This window comes from Lissotriton helveticus, chromosome 7 (genome assembly GCF_964261635.1).
Source record: "Lissotriton helveticus chromosome 7, aLisHel1.1, whole genome shotgun sequence".
NCBI lineage: Eukaryota > Metazoa > Chordata > Amphibia > Caudata > Salamandridae > Lissotriton > Lissotriton helveticus.
Window position 1 is genome coordinate 1098256419 of NC_136068.1, and position 20628 is coordinate 1098277046.

Genomic DNA, 20628 nt, shown 5'->3' on the forward strand with positions numbered 1-20628 from the left:
CCCAGCAACATCACCCCTGTCACCCACGACCAGTTCCGATCATGGTTCCAGCCATGCCAGGAGCTTCAGTGCCCTGTCTCCCATGTCATACACGCAATGCTGTGTCTCTAGCGCATATGCCCTTGCCTCGCCTTCTGCCAGAGCCCTAAGGTCTCATTATTTCAGCGGCAGCTCATGGCACAGGTCCACAGATGAGGCTGTTGCGGTGTCCCTTTTGAGCTAGCTGATTTCCTGTTCCAGCTGACGATTCTGCAGGGATTCCTCCTTTTTCTGTACTCCAATCAGTGCCTGCACCAACCACCTCAATACTATCTTGTAAGCCTCCCACATTGTAATATGTGACTCCACAGACCCTTTATTTTCTATAAAATATAACTCCGAACCCTCATGAAGATTTTCACCAATGACTGGGTCTCTGAGGCGCCAAGGGTCTATCCTCAGGAAGTCAGTTCTATTAACAACCGGGCCTCTGAGGGTGGCACACTGGAGAGTGGTTTGAAATCCCCCATGCCATGTTTCTAGGCTTTAGGAAATCTCCCATCCTATCATTGCGGGTGAGGAAGTGGTCTATACTAGAAAAGGACCCATGTCGTGCCAAGTAAAACGTATATTGTCTGAGGACGGGGTTAGTAGTAGCTATTTTTGAACTGATCTTGTGTGTATGTAATTTAAGTAAAGTACTACTCCATTTAAAGACTAAGCGCTGACTGGACACCTTCCTGAATAAGCCTAGGAGGGCTCACCTTTGCTACCCTGAGGGCCGCATACTAAAGGGTGCACTGGTGCTTGGTTTTTGGTCCAATAGTAAAGTTCTGTCCCTGGACACCAAGGATATACAGCCCTGATGGAGACTAAGTTGAATAACCCCTGACTCTAAACTTGGAACCTGGGTGTGACTAGAAACAGATATTGGTGTCCTGTGCTTGCATTGTGTATGACCGGTGTTATGCTTATCGAAATACAATTGTATTCTGCAAGTGTTGTCTCTTGACAATTATTTACATAACTGGAAATGAGCCATTGAGTCTCTTTTTTTTGTAGATTCAATCAGTGGTGGACGTTGACTCTCAAAACTGGAGAGGTGTTGAGGGGACCAACAGCCAAACCCAGTGGAGACCAACAATATATATATATTTTTAAATGTACTTACCTGTGTACCGCTCTACTCCCTCTTTTTCTTTATTTTTCGTCCTCAGTCTGACAGCACGTTGTGGTGCCTAAGGCAACCCCATCTAAAAATCCTGACGCTGCTCTCATGCTGCAGATGAGCAGCATGAGAGCAGCGCCAGGATTGGCTGAAGTGGGCTGCCTCAAAGCTTTAGCAGGTTCTGGAGGTCTGTGCCCACTCTCCTTCCAGCTGACTGAGGTGGAGAGGTTTACACTGCGCATGTCAGGCTGGCCATCGCAGGACGACTGGCCAAAGTGACTATCACAGTGTAAACTGGTGGAGTGAGCACCACTCTTATGCTGCCAGTCAGCAGCAGTCCTGCCCCAACACAGCTCGCACTGGGAGCATTGAAAAATAAAACGGTAATTCATTTTATTACCGTTTTATTTCTCACTTTTGCTGCACTGGCATTCTGGGGGCGATGCTTCTCTGCCCTTATGTGGGGCCGCCACTGCACGATTCAATGTATGTTCCAATTAATGCTGGTGCAGCCTATTACTCATGTTGTGTTTTTACTCAGCGCAGAGCCGCTGGCCCGCTGCGCCATACTGCTCCACGTGCTATGGTTTTGATTATCTTCCTGTTTTTCCAAAAGTGAAATCTCCTCCATCTGTCCAGCGTTGCACAATATTGTATGCGCATATGTAATAGGCGGGCACCTGTCCATGCTACTGTTTTGGGGGGAAGCAAGGAAATCTGAGTAAGAGTGAAGCTGTGAGACTTTGTCCACCTGCATGCACGGTCATTTGACAAGAATCAAGTTGTGTAATGTTGTTTTAACCCATACAGCCACCTGACACTCGTCATCTCTTTGTCAATGTTTTGCAGGTACTTCAATTGCAGTTCTCCTGGAGCCAATGCCTGCGGGGTGCCCTTCTCTTGCTGCATTGATCCTCTCCAGAACGGGACAGTAGCCAATACCCAGTGTGGCTTTGGGGCGCTTGGCACCGAAGAGATGGTGGCACAGAGCTTGGTCTATCTGGGAGGGTGCATGTCCCAGTTGACACGCTGGGTCAGTAGGAATCTTGGCCTCCTCGGTACCGCTGCCGCTGTCCTCCTGGTCTTGGAGATCGTCAGTCTTCTTCTTGCCACCAGGTTGCTCGGTGACATTGATTTGATAAAAAGTCAGTGGTAAACAATGAGCTGGAGGTCAAGCAATGTGGCCATTCTAGGTGGACATTAGGCGAAGTGGACAGGCTCGAAGACGCAATGGTACTGCCCCTAAAAGGGCAAGGATGAGATGATGCCAAACTGGTCCACATCTGACATGTATGTCCTGATAAGTCACTGATCATGTTGCAGCTCTGCCAGGCTTTCAAAGTCTTCCAATTGGGAATGCTCTCAGTTTCTTTACAGATATGCGTCACTCGCCACAGACCTGTGGACTTGGCTTTGGTTTATCTCACTGGACTGTTCATCAGTTGTGCCGCCCTTGTCTTTAACCCACTTACCGCAAACAATTTGTATTCTTACAAATTATCAAACTGCATGGAAGTCACATTCATCAAACGTGTTTCATAGCAAAACGGTAAATTTGCCAGTCATTATCTGTCACCCCATCAGCCAGTCCTTTCACTAGGTGACCTGTAAATTTGTTTTTCCCTATCTATGTCTGGCTTCACTAAGCTAAACAATATTGCAAATTTGTAGTTCTCTGAATTCGCAATATCTCCTGTGGCAAGCACTATGTAACACAAGCTAGTCTTTAGATGTGTGCCTGTAGACATCAATATATGTGTGTGTGTTGTCACACACACACATGCATGCTTGTATGATATATATAATATGCATCCAAAGAGTTGTTGCCAAAAATGACCAGCCGTAAGAAGATGTCACACAGGACAGAGGCCACTTACATGCCTAAAGCGAGAATACTGGGTACTAAAGGATTCCTATAGTTAGAATCTAAAATACGTTTTGTAAGGCTATATTACATAGCGTGTTGAATCGGTATTGGTAAAATAGTATATAGATTTTATGTATAATGTGATCTTCTATGTGAGCACAATAGTAACAAGCCAATGAATGATGCAACCTACTATGAGATAGCAATAGTAACAGGACAATGATGTTGTTTCCATGTGGAGAATCATCACATGTTACAAAATAATATTCCAAAGAAGTCCCCAACTTCCTAGGAACTTCCTTGGCTCATCTATGCCCTATATGAAGTTTGCAATTAACATAGAAGAACTATCAAACAATGAATTAAACAAGTCTTTGGCAGAGCAAATCTATGCTGTGTGTGCCTCCGAGCATTAAATTGTATAATCTGAATTTTTTTTTTAGATTGAGTGTAAATGTGTGTAATAATGCTAATCTTTCAGTTTTTGTGCTTGAAAAACTGTATGAGGGTACCTCTATTTGCAGCTGGGTCCCTCTTGCGGCAATTTTTAGAGGATTTGGGGCCTCATTTACGAGGTTTTGGCGCAGGGCAGTGCCGCAAGGCGTCAAAAGAAAAGGGCAGGAATGTGCTGTATCTATGAGATACAGCACATTCCTGTCCTTTTCCCCTGTGCTGGCGCACAATGGGCTGCCATGCTCCGATGCAGGCACCCTTGCGCCATGGTGAAAGGGTGCCTACTTCACAGGGCTGTTTTTGTGCAGGAATGGCCACCTTTCTGCACAAAATCAATCACTTGAGGTGATTTACTCTTTCCATGCACAATGCAGCATACATAAAAAGAGGAAAAAAAGTAGGAGAAAGGATCGTTGCTGGGGTGTACGTTATAATCTGACGCATGCCCAGATTTATCATTCCTCGTAAATCTGGGAATGCTTCAGATTCCATTTGTGCTGCGTTGAAACACCCACAGCAACACCCATGGAAATCCCCTTTCATGCAGTGCTCTGTTTAAAAGGAGCACATATTTATAAGGCCTTGAAAAGTGACTTTGCGTAGCCTTGTAAATATGCTGCGGCACATTGCGCCACCAGAGCATCAAAAAAGTGCCGCTCCGGTGGTGCAAAAGTGCCGCAAGGGGCCTCCTAAATGAGGCCCCCGGCCTGGTCCTACAATTAACTACTGCTGCATGGCCAAAGGCAGAATATGATACGTCTGGATGCTGTCATCGATGATGTCATTCATTATGCCATTTATCATATCTTGAGTGGTAAGTCCTAGGTGAGTCCAAGCAGTGCATGACTGGGGTGTGTGGTATGGTTAGTTTACCTACCCGCATGTGGTGAATTTTTGTGATTTTTACGTTTTGCTTTGTAACAATCACTATACTTTACCTATTGATATATTGATTTTTTTCTACAAATTTCTGAGGTTTTTTAAAGACATGTTAAGGACTTACAACCAAAACTAATTATAGCTTCACTTTAATAATATATCGCTTGATTTAGATGGTGCTTGCAATTACAGGTAGTTTTCTGTTTAGTAGCACTATAAATATAAACTGCAAGCAATAGCTTGCAAAACACTCAAACGGGTTGCAATGGCCGCCAATAACAGGCCCATTACAAGCTGTGTAATACGTAAACATAATTTATGGAAGTGTTGTAGGCGTTGTAGCTCTGTCTCTTCCGTGGTGAGATTGACATGTTTGGGTCATAGAGTTGACCATCATGTCCTTACCCAGTGCACCCACAGACCCTCTTCCTCTTCTTGTCAATTATGACCTTTATCTCCATCTGTTTCTCATCACTTCTCAAACAGCATCACATGCACCTTGCTGCATTTTTGGATGACAGAGTTCATTATATCTTTCCTTAAAATAGATGTTAAATGTGTCTTTGTTTCATAAACTCCGTTCTTGTTCATTGACCAAAGAAACACATAATAAAAGAAAATCTCAGACTTAAATTCACTTATACCTGTACTCATAAAAGATCATTTGAACTTAAAATCTCTTATTCAAGGATGTATGTAAAATTATTACTCTTCTACTGCATTTTAGCATGTTTTCTGGTACCGTGTCCATATATTACTTTGTTAGCAATGATTGTATAGCACATATCTGCCACTAGAATAGCCTCGTAGCGCTCTCGGCAATAAAAGGGTGCCCTTAGCCTATATTTTTGGAATTTCGCAATGGACACCTGCCCACTCGCACAGGATCACCATGAGTCACGCTATATTGTCTCTATTCACACAGGGTCCCGGGAAGAACCAATTTCGCACTTTGAGCCTAAGATGAGCTGGAAACCCCTGCACAGAGTGGAGGGTCTGCGCCTCTGATGTCCGTCAGAGGTTTAGCAACCGCCCCATGACATGGGCGGCAGTGTCAGAAGCACTTGAAGTGTTTCGGGGTGAGGATAGGACTGATTCTTGAAGCCTTTTGTAGTAATTGAGTTAGAGTGCTCAAGCAGTATTGTTGTTAAAGTATTTATTCGGCTTGAAGGAAGCACAGCGACAGGGAGCAGTGACAGGAAACCAACTGCCAAAGCACCGCATTCTAAGACCAAGCCTGGAACCATCAGGCCAACAAGGTTCCAACTACAGATGCCTGAGAGGCACAACAGACAGAATACTACATTATCCTCCTTTCTATAAAGAGGGAAACGAACAGAAAATGATGGTTAAGGAAAAGGAAACAAGAAGCAGAAACAGGAAAGAAAGAAATAAAAGATGAAGAGTAAAAATGGAAAACAAACCCGAGAGTAGAGAAAGAACAATGAAGTTACATGGCAATAATCTGGTACAACAAAGTTTGAAATGCAATTATCAAGTTACATGGTAAAAATCTGGTACAACAAAGTTTGAAATGCAATTATCTGAACCTGGCAGGAATCCTACAAGTTCTGAGACTCCTGCGAGGCTCTGACACAGAGGTTGCACTCCTGCGAGGCTCTGACACAGAGGTTGCATCCACAATACCATTTCCTCCTTTATCAACAGAATTAAGTGACACATTACTACTATTAATCTTTGTAACTTTACACATGTTCCACCAATCCTTGTTGTTCACACGCACAGCATTCCCACAGACCCTGTCAACCACTAGTGGTTCAGAGAACTTGCTCCTACCTTTGGTGACATGAACAGAATCCTTTATGCGAATGACATCCCCGACAGAAATATTATGAGGCACAGATCTTTTCCTCTCATCAAAATAAGTCTTCTGTTTCCTCTGGGCTGCCAAAACATTGTGCCTTACCACACCATCAATGCCATCCATCACATTCATCTTTACCCACTTAGACATCCAACCTGGACAAATTTTTGTAGAAGGTTTCCTCCCTCTTAAAAGTTCGAAAGAAGAAACTCCAGTGGAAGAATGCGCAGTAGTACGGTAGAACCATAGCATGGAACGTACAGCATTTTCAACAACACACTTGCTGGCGATGGCCCACTGCACACAATTATTGAGCACACGATTCATCCTTTCCACAAGGCCGTTGGCCTGAGGATGATACAGAGAACTTTTCTTGTGACTAACACCACCCTGCTTCAGAAAACACTCAAATTCAGAACTGACAAACTGCACCCCATTGTCTGTCATAACCACAGAAGGAAAACCTTCCCTCAAGAAAATATCCTTTAAGAAAAGAATGACATTGGCAGAGGTGGGCTCCTTGACAAATCGAACCTCCGGCCATTTTGAGTAATAATCTATGGCCACGATGGCAAAACGAGAAGAGGAAGGTAGAAGATAGAAAGGGCCAACTAAGTCAACTCCAATCTTTTCCCACGCTCTATCAGGAAATTGAATGGGCTCCAGTGGGGGTGTCCTTACTTTGTGACTTTTGTCGGAAGATTTACAAATAACACAATTATCGATCAAAATATCAACACCCACATCCATCTGTGGCCACCAGAACACATCCCTCAACCTTCGCTTTGTAAACGTTTTCCCTAAATGACCTTCGTGAGCACCCTCCACGAGACGTTTCCTCAAGCTCTCAGGAGGAATGAGTCTGCCACATCGCAGAAGAATACCATCTTCTACCGTAAGTTCATCAGCCACTTTAACGTATGTCTGGAATTCTCCAGAAACATACTTTTCCTTGGGCCAACCATACTTCAGATAATTTGCAACCTGAACAAGAACCTCATCCTTCAACAACTCCTCCTTCCACTCAACTTCATTGACGGCACACATCCCTTCAAGATCAGCTGCGGCAACAAAACAATCTTCTTGGTCATCCTCCTTTTGCACTTCACAGTCATCCTCTGTTATGGGAAAGCGTGAAAAATAATCCGCCCTGACATTCTTCGAACCAGGGAGATACACAATGTTGAAGTCATACTGTAATAGTTTGGTGGACAACCTCGCAATCCTGGGAGTATGTTCTTTGATTTTCTCTCCAGACAGAATGGAAACTAAAGGGCTGTGATCGGTTCGAATAGTGAAATGGCTGCCCCAAAGAAAAGTATTAAACTTTCTGACCGCCCACCAGCAAGCCAAGAGCTCTTTCTCGATGACAGAGAAATTGACTTCAGACCCACGCAACACTCTTGAAGCATATGCGATGGTATTGTCAGTTTGCCCATTTTTCTGAGTGAGAACAGCTCCAAGGCCAAAACCACTAGCATCTACCGTGACAACACACTCCTTATTGGGATCAAAGGGTTTAAGTACATTCTCACTCACCAGTTGTAACTTGATCCATTCAAAAATTCCTTGACAGTTCTTGTCCCAGACAAAAGGTACATTTTTCTTTAACATATTTGTGAGGGGCTGAACCTTAGATGCATAGTCCTTGATAAACCTGGAGTAAAACTCACTAAGCCCTATAAAGGACTTCAAACCAGATTTATCAATGGGTGGAGTGGCATCTACAATGGCTTTAACCAGACCAGGACGTGGTTCCACCCCCTTATGTGAGACTACATGCCCTAGAAATTCCATTTTTTCCTTTAGGAAAACACACTTCTCAGATTTTAGTACAACACCTTTGTCTTGCATGATTTGTAGAACTTGACTCAAAGAAAAATCATGACCCCCTTTGTCCTCCCCAAAAATCAAAACATCATCCTGGAACACGATTACCCCAGGGACGTCTTTAAACATTTGATTCATTAGTCTCTGAAAAACTGCCGCCGCCGAAGCCAGGCCGAACGGCATTCTGCAGTATTGAAAACTCCCAAAAGGAGAGACAAAGGCAGTCAGATGTTTAGATGATTGATTCAACACCACCTGGTGGTAAGCGGAAGCTAGATCCAGTTTGGTGAACCACCTTGCACCCCTGGTAAGAGACAACAAGTCTGTGATCTTCGGCAAATGATGTGAATCAATCAGAATGTTCTTGTAGACACTGCGCAAGTCCACACAGACGCGCAAATCACCATTTCTCTTCCTAGCGACCACAAGAGGAGATAACCACAAAGATGACTCTATGGGCTCTATGACCCCTCTCTTGCACAAATCATTCAACTCCTTCTCAAGGGCATCTCTTACACTGAAAGGAACACTCCTGACCTTGTGCTTAACTGGAATAGCCCCATCTTTGACTCTTATCTCGTGGTTGAAATCCTTAATCATGCCAAGACCGTTCCCAAAAACAGTAGGGAATTCCAGAATTAATTTTTCAATGTATTCATTGGAATCCACCACAGCAAGGTTATCAAAATAGTCAGATGACTCATCAATACTCATCTGTTCCCTAGTGCCAGGTCTTAGGATCATTTTAAATAATCCTTGGTGAAACCACCCCAAGATGTTCAAACCTTTAATGGAGACGTAAACTTTCCCAAAAATTCTCCTACCCCTGAATTGAATAATATCTTCAAAGAACCCATAAAGAGATATTCTGTGTCCCTCATAAGAAACAGGGGCTCTGTCTGGAGGCAATAATTCCCTTTCAGGCCAAGTTTCATTAAACAATTCTTGAGTGATCATTGTAACTTTTGCGCCTGAATCCACTAATAGGGAAATAATTTTATCGCCAACCTTAAAATCTTCATAAGGGTCAACACACTCTGAGGGGTCCCCAATGATGACACCATCATCTCGAACCACTACGACCATATCCCTAAATTCGTCCTGAACACAGTTGATGGGATCACCATCTTCTCGTACCACTACGACCATATCCCTAAGGTCATCTTGAATACAGTTGATGGAATCAGGATCCCTCCCAGTCCCACCATAACTTTCTGTGACATCCCCAACCACTTTAACATTGTTTTGTCCTTGATACTTATTACTAAAGGTCGAATTCCCCTGTTTGGAAATTTGACACATTTTGGCAAAATGCCCAAACTTTCCACAATTACGACAAGTAGAATTTCTTGCAGGACAGAATTTGTTGTTCTTGTTATGTGAGGGATTCCCGCACCTATAGCAAATGTCACTTCTTGAGAAAGCATTCTTCTCAAAACGTTGAGAACTAGCGAAATTACTCTTTTCAAAACGTTGCTGACCAAAAGCCAATTTGTTGTCTCTATTTTCTTTGGTCCTAACTACTGAAACAGTCTCTTCGGTTTTTTTTTCAAGTTCTTTCACTTCTTTTTTAGACAATTCTATACTCTTGGCCACACGGATAGTCTCTTCAAGAGTTGGATTGCCCAACGTCAGTAGTTTTTGTTGAATTGACTTGTCTACACATTTGCACACGTACTGATCTCTAATCAGTTGTTCTCTAAAACCTTCAAATTCGCATTCTGCGCTCAACAATCTTAAGCTAGAAATATAAGTCTCAACATCCTCTCCATGTAGCTGGTCTCTTTTGAAGAACTTGTGTCTGATTACTACTAAGCTGGGTTTAACATCAAATCTCAGTTCAAGTTTCATCCTAGTCTCTGTATATTCGTCTATATCCTCCTCTGCGTTATTTCTAGTTAAAGGGGGCAAATGTTTATAAATCTCCCTCCCTTCAAAGCCCAACGAATGTAGCAAAAGACATTTCTTCCTCTCTGCGCGATATCTTGATGCACCAATCGCACCCAAATATGTCTCGAAGGCATCAAACCATTTTTTCCAACTGATGGGTGGATTTCCTGGGGTCTCCAGGAATGGTGGTGGTGGAGAAACAGACTGCATCTTTGTTTGTAATGTGAAAAACCCTGTAAAATTTCACTGAAATGCTGTTCATTAACTTCTTGTTATTTTTTATTTTTATTTTGCCCTGTCGCAGTGGATAATATTGTTTATAGACCATTAATGTTCGAAATGAGTTCAACATATGTTTTTTTTTTTTTTTTTTGAGTGTACTGTTCAGGGTATTTAGCGCATGTGTTTGAGCTGTAAACAAAAACCGCTCTGTGGATGTGCAGCCAGACGCGTCCTTTCTGAAGCTTTGTTGTTTAGAAAACGTAAACAGTGACCGGCTGAGACGCGAGGTTGAAATGAGCAGTGACAGGCTGAGATGCGAGCAGGCTGGAAATACGAACAGTGAGACGCGGCCCGGTTGTCAAGAAACACTTGGTTGCTAAGGGGCGCTCACGTCACTAAGAGGGCGCGCTCTTCCCAGGAAACACGAGCAGATCAGTGCGCAGAAAGCTGGTTGAGGGCTCACGTCACAGACGTCTCGAGCGTTTGCGCGAGCAGTTCAGTGCGCAGATAGCTGGCTGAAGGCTGACGTCACGGATGTCTCGAGCGCTTGCCCAAAAACCAATTAAGGCTCTCCTTTTCCCTCTTAAAATTACGCCAATACTCCTTTATATGTCGAAATATACTTATCTCGCTTCCAGTGCAGAGCGGGTGCCTTTTCCACTCTTCCGACGTCTGAGCTTCACTCGTCTGGAAAACGAGGGTGTGCGAGGTAAGACAGGTGGGTTCTTTACCTTCCTCCAAGCAGCATCGTCGCCAGTATTTTTGTAGTAATTGAGTTAGAGTGCTCAAGCAGTATTGTTGTTAAAGTATTTATTCGGCTTGAAGGAAGCACAGCGACAGGGAGCAGTGACAGGAAACCAACTGCCAAAGCACCGCATTCTAAGACCAAGCCTGGAACCATCAGGCCAACAAGGTTCCAACTACAGATGCCTGAGAGGCACAACAGACAGAATACTACACCTTTCCAGCAGTGAGACTTGGTGGCTCATCTTGTTTGTTTTCCATGAGCTGGAAGATCGAGGGGGTTTGTCGGTGGAGCTTTTATTTCGTTAGGGCTGTTTTTATGGCGAGGAAGTTGTAGAGTTCCATGTCTGGTAGGTTGTGTTCTCTTTGGAGGTTGTTGAAGGTGTGTGGTGTTCCATCTTGTTCTAGTTGTGTTGGGAAATGAATCCCACTCGATTTCCATGTTCCCATGTCTAAGGTTTTGCCTCTGTACTTGATCTTGTTGTTCTCCCATAGTGTTTCCCACTGTGAGTTTTTGATGCTCATCTCTAGGTTGCGGTCTATCTTCAGTAGTGCTTGTTTCGTGAATTTTAAGATCGGGTTGTTGTTGAGTGACTTTTTGTTTGCGGTCAATAGTGTTAGTGGGGTGGTGTTGTTTAGCATGGCCCTTTCTATGGCTAACCACGCTGGAGTGTACTTTTGTCCTGGTATTAACCAGTGTATTCCTTGTCTGGCAATGAATGCTAGTTGGAAAGCTTTCTGGTCCGCTAGGTTAAGTCCACCTAGTTTTTTCCCCAGTCTCAGCTTGCGGAGGCCTATCCTCGCTTTTTTACCCTGCCATATGAATTTGTTGATCATTAGATCTAGTCTTTTGTGGAAGTCTTCTGTCATGGACAGGGGGAGCATGTCCGCTAGGTAATTGACTATGGGTGTTAACATCATTTAGATGGTGTCTATGCGGCCCCACCATAGATGTACTTGGGTGACCATGAGTCTAGTAGGTCTTTTACCTTTCTCAGCGTGATCGACTCGTTCAGTTCCAGAGTGCCCCTTAGGCTTCTTTTGAATTGGATGCCCAGGTATTTGATGGCCTTTGGCTGCCAAGCTAGTCCAATGTTCCCTATTGCATCTCTGGTTGTGTCCACATTCAGTGGCATGCAGTCCGATTTATCTTTGTTGAGTTTATAGCCTGAGTGATTGGCGTAGGTTTCTATTGTGTTCATGAGTGCTGGTAAGGATTCGGATGGGTCGTTTGTTAGGATTAGCAGGTCGTCAGCGTATGCGGCGATCTTGGCTGTTGTGTTGTTTATTGTTATTCCTTTGATGGTTCTGTTTGCTAGGGTGTCCGTGATCAGAGGTTCTAGTGCTAGCAAGAATAGTAGCGGGGATAGTGGGCACCCTTGTCTTGTGCATGTTTGGCAGGTCTGTAATGCCCATTGCTCAGCAAGTTGAGTAACTTTGAGTTTGCTGTCTGTACATTCAGTGTAATGCTTGGTGGTGGCTCCATTTTGTTTTGTTTAAGATCCTCGTATTTTGTAGTGAGTGACTGAGACATAGGACATTGACATTTGTACTTTTTCATGAAGATGAATGGCGGTCTATTGCATGGAGGATTGAGTTTGTCATTGCTTTCAATCTTTGGCATCATGATCTCCAAAGTCTAGCAAATGTACATTGAATGAAACGGAGTAAGAGGGGGAAATAATGAAAACCCTGAGAGGTAACTAGAAACAGTGAGAGTGAGAAAGTTTAGAAAAGTATATATGGAAGAAAAAAAGCTTAGTAGATTGAAAGGTAAAAGCAAAAACGAGAGGAAGAAGGAAGGGTGAAGAGACTGAAGGAAACATGGCACGAAGAAAGGGTGAGAGGTAGGATGCAGTGCTTAAAGGATGGCTTCAGAGCAAATCTTTGAGCCCTGGCACTTATTCTTTCACAAATCAACCAGTCCTGATCTACAGTGCCTGGGCTCCGACCTCAACCCCAACCCCGCACTATGCCTTGTTTTGTCAGCAAACTACAGTAGCTTCATATTTGCATAATTCTGTTGAGATAGCCCAAACATATCCACGCATGGCCTTCGGCCGGGGCAGATGTGAGTTGTGCCCATCATAAGAAACATAGGCTCCCAGTAAGACAAGTCCAGGCCAGAAGTAGAAACCCTGCATCTGTGCCATGACAATAACTTAAACTGGTGTCTTCTCCCAGCACACACCCAGCTAGGGGGAGTGTATTAAAAACTGTGTGAAATATTGATAATGCATTTGTCTGTGTCTACTATTGAATGGTAGTTCTTCAGTTGGCGCTCAACGAGAAAGCCACTGGTTATCTGATGCTCCCAAATCTGCCTTCTACGTGTTGCTAGTAACTAGAGTATCCTATTCCCGGTCCCCCTCCTCCTGTGCGGAACTGTATAACCCAGGAGACCAGCTGTCTTGATTCCGAATTAACTATTATCTGTGTTAGTTTGTAAGCTGCGTGGGCTCCAGGGGAAACGTCAACTATAGTACTCAACAGGCATCCTGCAAGTGATAGTATAGAAATGCGTCAAGCGGGCTAAGCATGTACTGCTGGTAATTACTTGTAGTGGGGTTTTTTTTGTCCTCATTTTCTACCCTGGTCATTCCGTTAAAGTCTAAAGAGAGTGACACACTGCCTCAGTAAACTGGATAGCCAGGCTTATTGTTCAGGTAGTTTCCGCCAATCAGTGATGTCAAAGCCTCCAAGACCTTCGTACAGAGACCATAGAGGAGCCACTTTGCTGAGCATGTGTACCAATGATCAGGGCACGACCTGAAATATCTTGATATGCCAGAAGAGGAAGAGAAAGCAAGGGCAGCATAATCATTGGACAGGGGGAAAACAAAGAAAGAAAAAAAAACATCCTAAATCTCACTGTTGGCCCCACTTCAAAAGGTACCAAAAGGCTCTTTCATTTTGGTTGCCCGATCTCATTAGGTCTACCCTCGAAACCTGCAATACTGATGCCCGCCAATCAAGAAAGGAGGGTAGTATAGAGTCCTTCCACTTTTTGCAGATTTCTTTCCTGGCCAGGAGGATGGTATAGAAAAGAGGATGTTTGGCAGGACCCATGACACCATCCATCACACCAAATATGGCAAGTACGGGATTTATCGTAATTTGGCGGCCGAGAGAAGTCCACAGTAGACTACTTATAGAGTCCCAAAAGGGAGACAAAGATGGGCAATCAAAAAACATATGTAAGTCCGAGGCAGCTATTGCCCCACACCTCATACAATATACTGGTGAGTCTTTTGAGAATTTTGAGAGCCTCTGTGGTTAGTAGTAGGCCCTATGCAGGGTGAAGAGGTGATTCCTTCGGAGCCATGCTGGTTTGACAAAATCCCACAGTAGCTCAAAGGAATTAAGCCAGAGGCTTCCCACATCGTGGTCCAAAAAGGAGCTCCCCCAGAGCTTATCGGGCAGTTGAAATTCACCGTCAATCTCCTCTAGAATTGCATGGTACCAGAAAGAGATTTCCTTTTTAGCCGGGATTTTATTAAGAAGTTGGAACTCAAGATGGTTACCTCCCCCTACTGGGAATCTACTCTTAGTGGTAGACTGTGACTGAGCCCAGCTAGCTATCTGTAGGTGTTTAAACCTAGAAAGGTTTGAACCGACTCTATCACTAAGGGATTCCCATGATACAAGAATCCTTCTACAAACAAATCGCCCCAAACTTCCAACCCTGCCTCTCTCAAGGGCAAAGCAAGACTATCCTTAAGCCAAACCGGGCCACCAGGTGAGTCCCACAGAGGTGCCTTACTAGAGAAATACCTTAGCTTTACAGAACTACACACTTTCACCCATGTTCTAGCCATGCCCTGTAAGACCTTTATTTTTATTTATTTTTTTAGTTTGGGGTCCCCAAATTTGAACAGAAACCCCTCCTGTGCTAAACTTTCCCCACTAAGCATGGCCCTGAACATACAGCTGATCCCGATGTTAGTGGGCATCTTCAATAGCATGCAGGAGTGGGTACATTGAAATACCCATGCATACAATTGAAGATCTGGGGCTGCTAGTCCTCCCTTTTCTCTTCGGCGCCTTAGTTTTTTCCAGGAAATCCTGGGTATATGCTGAGCCCAAATAAATGAATTAATATCACTCTGTAACTTAGATAAAAGTAAAGGTTCAAAATAAAGAGGAATAGTATTAAACAGAAAAGTGATTTTTGGTAAAATGGACATCTCTATAAGATTTACCCTTCCCAAAATGGACAAAGGTAGTGAAGACCATGATCTCATGAGCTTTCGACAATCTTTCGCTACTGCAGTAAAATTAGTTTCAGCAATTTATTGACACCCTGGACAATATTAATACCAAGGTACCTCGTTTTTAAACTGGGCTGCACCCCTACCACTGACTCCTCATTGTTCCAGACCATAGTCTCTGTTTTAGAGGCATTAATCTCATATCCAGAGATTTCACCAAAATTCTGAGCTAATTTGATCACCGATGGAAGGGCTGTACACAATTCTGAGGAAAAGATCAAGATGTCATCCGCGTACAAGGCCACCTTTTTCTCCCATTCCCTGTACCTAAAAGGCTTGATGTTAGGGTCATCCCTCAGCCATTGGGCGAAGGGTTCAATATATAGGTCAAACAGGAGAGGGGAGAGTGGGCAGCCCTGACTTGTTCCCCTTGTGATGTTAAAAGGGTCAGACAATGCTCCATTCACCAAAAGGCAGGCTGAAGGATTCTGGTATAGCAATCTCACCGCTCGACAAAATTTATCACCAATGTTGAATTTACCTAAGACCCCCGACAGGTATGACCAATTCACCCTGTCGAAGGCCTTAGTGGCGTCGAGCGTAAGAACAGCCAAGGGGAGAGAGTCAGTGGATGCAATGTCAATAGCCCCTATCAGGTCATAGGTCAGTTCAAAAAGTTGTCGACCCTTGACAAAACCCCTCTGATCTTGGTGCAAGATGTCACCTGCAACCGACCCCAATCTATTGGCCATAATAGAGGCAAAGATTTTATAATCAACATTGAGAATGGAAATTGGTCTATAAGACCCACAGTTTGATGCCGGTTTACCAGGTTTTAAAATCATGGTTATGGATGCATTATCCCATGAGGCTGGGGGTGACACCCCTGCCTGGAGGATCTGGTTGAATAAGGTAGTTAAGAAAGGAACAATTGCCTGCCCCAAAACCCTATAAATCTCAGCGGGAAGGCCGCACGGGCCTGCCGCCTTTCCCTTCTTACTACTCAAAATAGCCGCTTTGACCTCGTCCCACGTGATCACCCGATCAAAATAGGCACGTTGTTCCAAGGTCAGCGAAGGCAATGGTATCTCCTTCAACCAATCTTCAATACTATCCGCCTCAATACATTTATCCACCTTATAGATGTCTTCAAAAAACAGCCTACAAAATCCTCTGAATATCTTCGTCCGATGTATAAACCAAGTTATCATGGGTAATTGAACCAATATTATTTCGTCAATATTGGATTTTCAGGATAAGAGTCTACCTGCTCCCTCTCCATATTGAAAATGAGCAATTTTACTGGCTTCCAACCTTTGTAAAAAACGTGTATTCAACACTGAGTCCAAGTGCCTCGCATTAACTTGTTATGTAACTCCTGTAAGGTGTTGATCGAGGCATCTGAATGCGAATCTATTTCCCCTTTTGTCTTAACAATTTCAGCCTCACTGGAAGATACCTCCTCTCTATATAATGTCCTCCTATAGGTAGCCCTGCTAGTTATTTGGCCCCTTAAAAAGGCCTTGTAGGAGTCCCAAACACAACCTAATGAGGCAGAACCAATGTTCGCATTCATGAAGCACTCAGTTTCATTTACCAGAAAGGAAGTCTCCTCTTGTACCGGGAGAAGCGAGCGGTCAAACAACCAAATTCTGGGGGAAGCTTTGGGAAAGCCTTCTATTACCATCCATACAGCTGAATGGTCTGATATGTGTGAGGGAAGGTAAGAGATGCTTTTTACTACACTCTTCAGAATCTGTCTGATCAAAATAAAATCAATTCTCGATTGGTGATGACATTTATAGTTTCGAAATGAGACGCCCAGTTGTTGTCCAGACCTTATTCTCCATATATCTAAATAGCCGCACTGTTTCATATTATCCAATAGGAAGGCCCTAGTTTTAAAAGGAATTGAGGCCCGACTATTTGATGATTTATCGAGGAGGGGATCTAAAACTATATTGAAAGCTCCGGCCAGGATAATAGGTTCTGAATAATGGATTTAAGAACAGAGGGGTCATCATGGTTCGGACCATAATATCCTACAATTGTAATATGTGCCCCTGCAATGTTTACTGTTGCAATGACCCATCTGCCACCTGGGTCTGCTAACTTAGATATAAGACGGGCTTTTACTGATTTCTTAAAAAGTATCGTGACTCCCCTAATGTTCATAGTCTGTGTTGTAGAGATACATAAATCAATCCATCTATTTTCTTTCGCTAAGGAAAGCATCTCCGGTTCTGTCAAATGCGTCTCCTGGAGAACAATGACCTGCGCACCAGAATCACAAAGAAATTGCAGGATCTTGTCCCCTTCTGGGTCATGTGCGAAGGCCATTAATATTCCAGGAGAGAATCCGCAGACTATTCATAAGAGAAGTTGCCTCTCCCTTTCATATGTCCAATTTCCTACAAAAGCCCCCCGAGACCCATCCCAAAATGCCATAATTACATCAAAAATCACTCTATAAAAAAGAGAAGAATAAAAGAACGTTACAGAGAAGAAAATGAGGAAATTTTTAGATTTTTTACCTTGCAACATCCACCCACCTACCCCGTGCCCTAGTCTACCCACCCCCCTCCATGGAAAACCCTTGCCCTATCTATCCGGAGCAAGTCCAGAGAAAGCGCCCCTCCGGACTCCCGCAACGTTTTACTCCTTACAAACAACCAAAGATGCCAAAAGGTTAGTAGCTTGCCAACAAAAGAGTAATTAGGACTCAATATACTAATATAATGTACCCATTTGGATATATATATATATCAGTGAGCAAGGGCACGGACGTGCCCGAAACGCGTCTGATGACTTTTACCCACCTTATGGATTAAAAAAGCAAACTTCACATCTTTGCCTCGAGTGTTGATTTTGGTTGTCCGCAAACTTTTCTGTGCAGGAGGCACATTGTGGAAAGTTGGAGTTTTATATATATATATATATACATATATATATATATATATATATATATATATATATATATATATATAAGATGTCAGCCTAACACTCAATTATAAAAGGAATGTAAATACCAACCTACCCTACAAAACTAACTTTTCCCAATATTGAATTTAGTGATCAGAGAAGGAGACTCTACTAGAGGGCCAGGACTGGCTCAAAGCTAACCTGATGGACCTCTTTACCCAAGTCCAGCCACAATTCATCTGCAGCCTGTACAGATCTGATGTTGTACATTTTGTTGTTATACATTATCTTTAATGCAGCTGGAAACTTGAGTTATGCGACCGCCCCTAGCTTCCTAAAGGCGTCTAACCTCCTCCCCAAATCCCACTGTTTATCCAGGGTTGCCCTAGATAGATCTGATCTTATCTGAAAAGTGAACCCCTTGCCGCTCAAGGATTTCTGTTTTAGGGCTTGATTAAGAATAAACTCTTTAAGAGAATAGGTGTGAAAGTTGGCTAGGATTTTCCTAGGCTTAGATCTTTGTGGGTTCTTCCTAAAGGGGTCCCTATGAATTCTTTGTATGTCAGTACCTAGATCTTCTGTCGACTGTTCAAGCCCTAAAGAATCCCTTAAAAGCGCGATCATATATTGCTTAATATCGGTGCCCTCACTCCCCTCAGGAATATTAAGGATTCAGAGGTTGTTGCGACGAGCATTGTTCTCCAAAACCTCGATTCTTTCACACATGGAGAGATCCCCTTTTTTAAGGTTAATAATGTCAGCCTTGGCCTTGTTGAGAAGAAGAGAGAGGCCCACCATCGTGTCTTCTAGCGTCGCTGTCCTAGCGTTGAGTCCATCGATTTTATTCTCCAAGGATTCGCAGAAATTTCGAATTTCTGTCTGGTTGGCAGTTGAAACTTCGAATCCCGTTTTTATGTCTATTGACAGAAATGAAAACATAGTTTCCAAAGAGGCTGCTACCGATCCGCCACCACCCTCAGCCAGAGAGCTGCTTGTCATTAAGGCCATGCCCTTCTGCTGCGCCACTCCCTGCTCCAATGCCTCCAATGCCTCTGTTGTCCGCTGTGGTTCTAAAGCAGATTCATCCGGTATTCCCATATCTTCCATCTCTATCGTTGCAGCCTCTAAGGCTCCTACAGTGCCCGGGACCCCACAACTGGTATCTTCTGGGTATAAAAAGGAATATCGTATTTTAATGTAGGTGTTGTTCCCTCAGTTTCTATATTTTGCTCCAGGGTGGCAAACAAACAGATTTTCTAGAATCGATGTTCATTTCGGAAGCGTGTCTATTATTGTTTGTGTGTTTCAAAAAACCTTTTGTGTTTTCTGTTTGGAAGTAATTTGCCATGTATATTCATATACTGCTCTATTTCTCCGCAGTCTGGAGGCCCCCTGCGGTCAGGAGGGAACCCCATTACCAATTCCGTCCCTGTCCTCTCTTGCACATGCCCCCGTACTCTAAGATGAATGCTGTCAAGGTAGCATCTCACTGGCCGCATAGCTCCTGATCCCCACCCCCCACCCTCTGCCCCCTTCCCCTTGCCACGTGTCGCTCCTCTGCTGTTTGTCAAACAGCAGAGGATTTGTGTTCTGAGGAGCCTGTGGCCCGGGCTTAGGAGGCAGCTCCAGGGTGGATGTTGAAATTATTTTTCCCACGCACTTTTGATTCGCCTTCCATGCGAATTTTGCAGAGCGCCATACGTATTATGAACATTTTTTTGAATGCATACAATATTTCGAGCTTTCAACTCACAAAGTTAAAATGTTAAAGAAATAAGAGAATATATATAACAGCGTCCTTTACAAAGCCAGTCATTCATCATCATCATACCGACCAAACAGGCGTTGCAAAACAAAGAGGAACCACACATATTTACCCTTTGAAATCCTGACGTGTGTACAGTTCAGAAGCATTTTTCAGAAAGCTGGCATTCTTTGCAGCTGGCATATTTTACATGTTGTAAGTAGAAGAAAGGAGGCTAAATGAAGATACTCGGCTCGTGATCATCTCGGGGAAATTCGAGGTCCTTCAATCTCAGTAAAACCTTTTCACTGTACAAATACCAAGTACCATTTACCATGTTTTGAAAGTGTGACTCTGCTGTCACCTGTATTTGACCAAATATACAAAGCCCCTTCCCCTGAACCTTTTCACAAAAATATTGAAAAAATCTGTACTTCCACAGAACAAAGCGCACCTGTACAAAATTCACTGTAGGTGTCAAAATAAATAGCAGACTGTAAATGTTTGCTCATCAAGGTGGACCAGAGGTGAGTCCGGCACACAGCCAGACACTTCCCTCATTCACAGAGGGACATGCCATCTTTGCCACCTCCCAAGTCTCTTTCCAAGCTCAAGGCCAGAACCGCTATAGATAGAACTGGCGCAGAATGGCGGCCAGGGAAGTGGCGTCAGCCTGTGCCCAGTCTCTTGCTGCCAGTTGTGTTTTCTCTCCTTCCAGTGAACTCAGTTGCTGCGTTCTAACCGTGGAGCTTTGCTTGCCCCGCAGCCCTGTGAGTGGAGTGTAGAGTGCCACTCAGGCTCTCCCATACTATGTATCCACTTGTCACGCATCCCCACACCCCTCGGGGCGGGTCCGCAAAGAGGGGATAAATAAACCTGCGGGAGACCGCTCGG

The 20628-nt window shown here is 43.8% G+C and overlaps 1 protein-coding gene across 1 annotated transcript in view; it reads left to right on the top strand.

Moving 5' to 3' along the window:
• The window catches only part of TSPAN10 (tetraspanin 10), a 95405-nt gene extending 92993 nt beyond the window's left edge, over nt 1–2412 (top strand). The window contains exon 3 of the mRNA XM_078650773.1: nt 1997–2412. Coding sequence (XP_078506899.1) covers nt 1997–2303 — 307 coding nt within the window. The 3' untranslated portion in view covers nt 2304–2412. The remainder of the gene's footprint in view (nt 1–1996) is intronic.
• Nucleotides 2413–20628: the final 18216 nt, after the last annotated feature.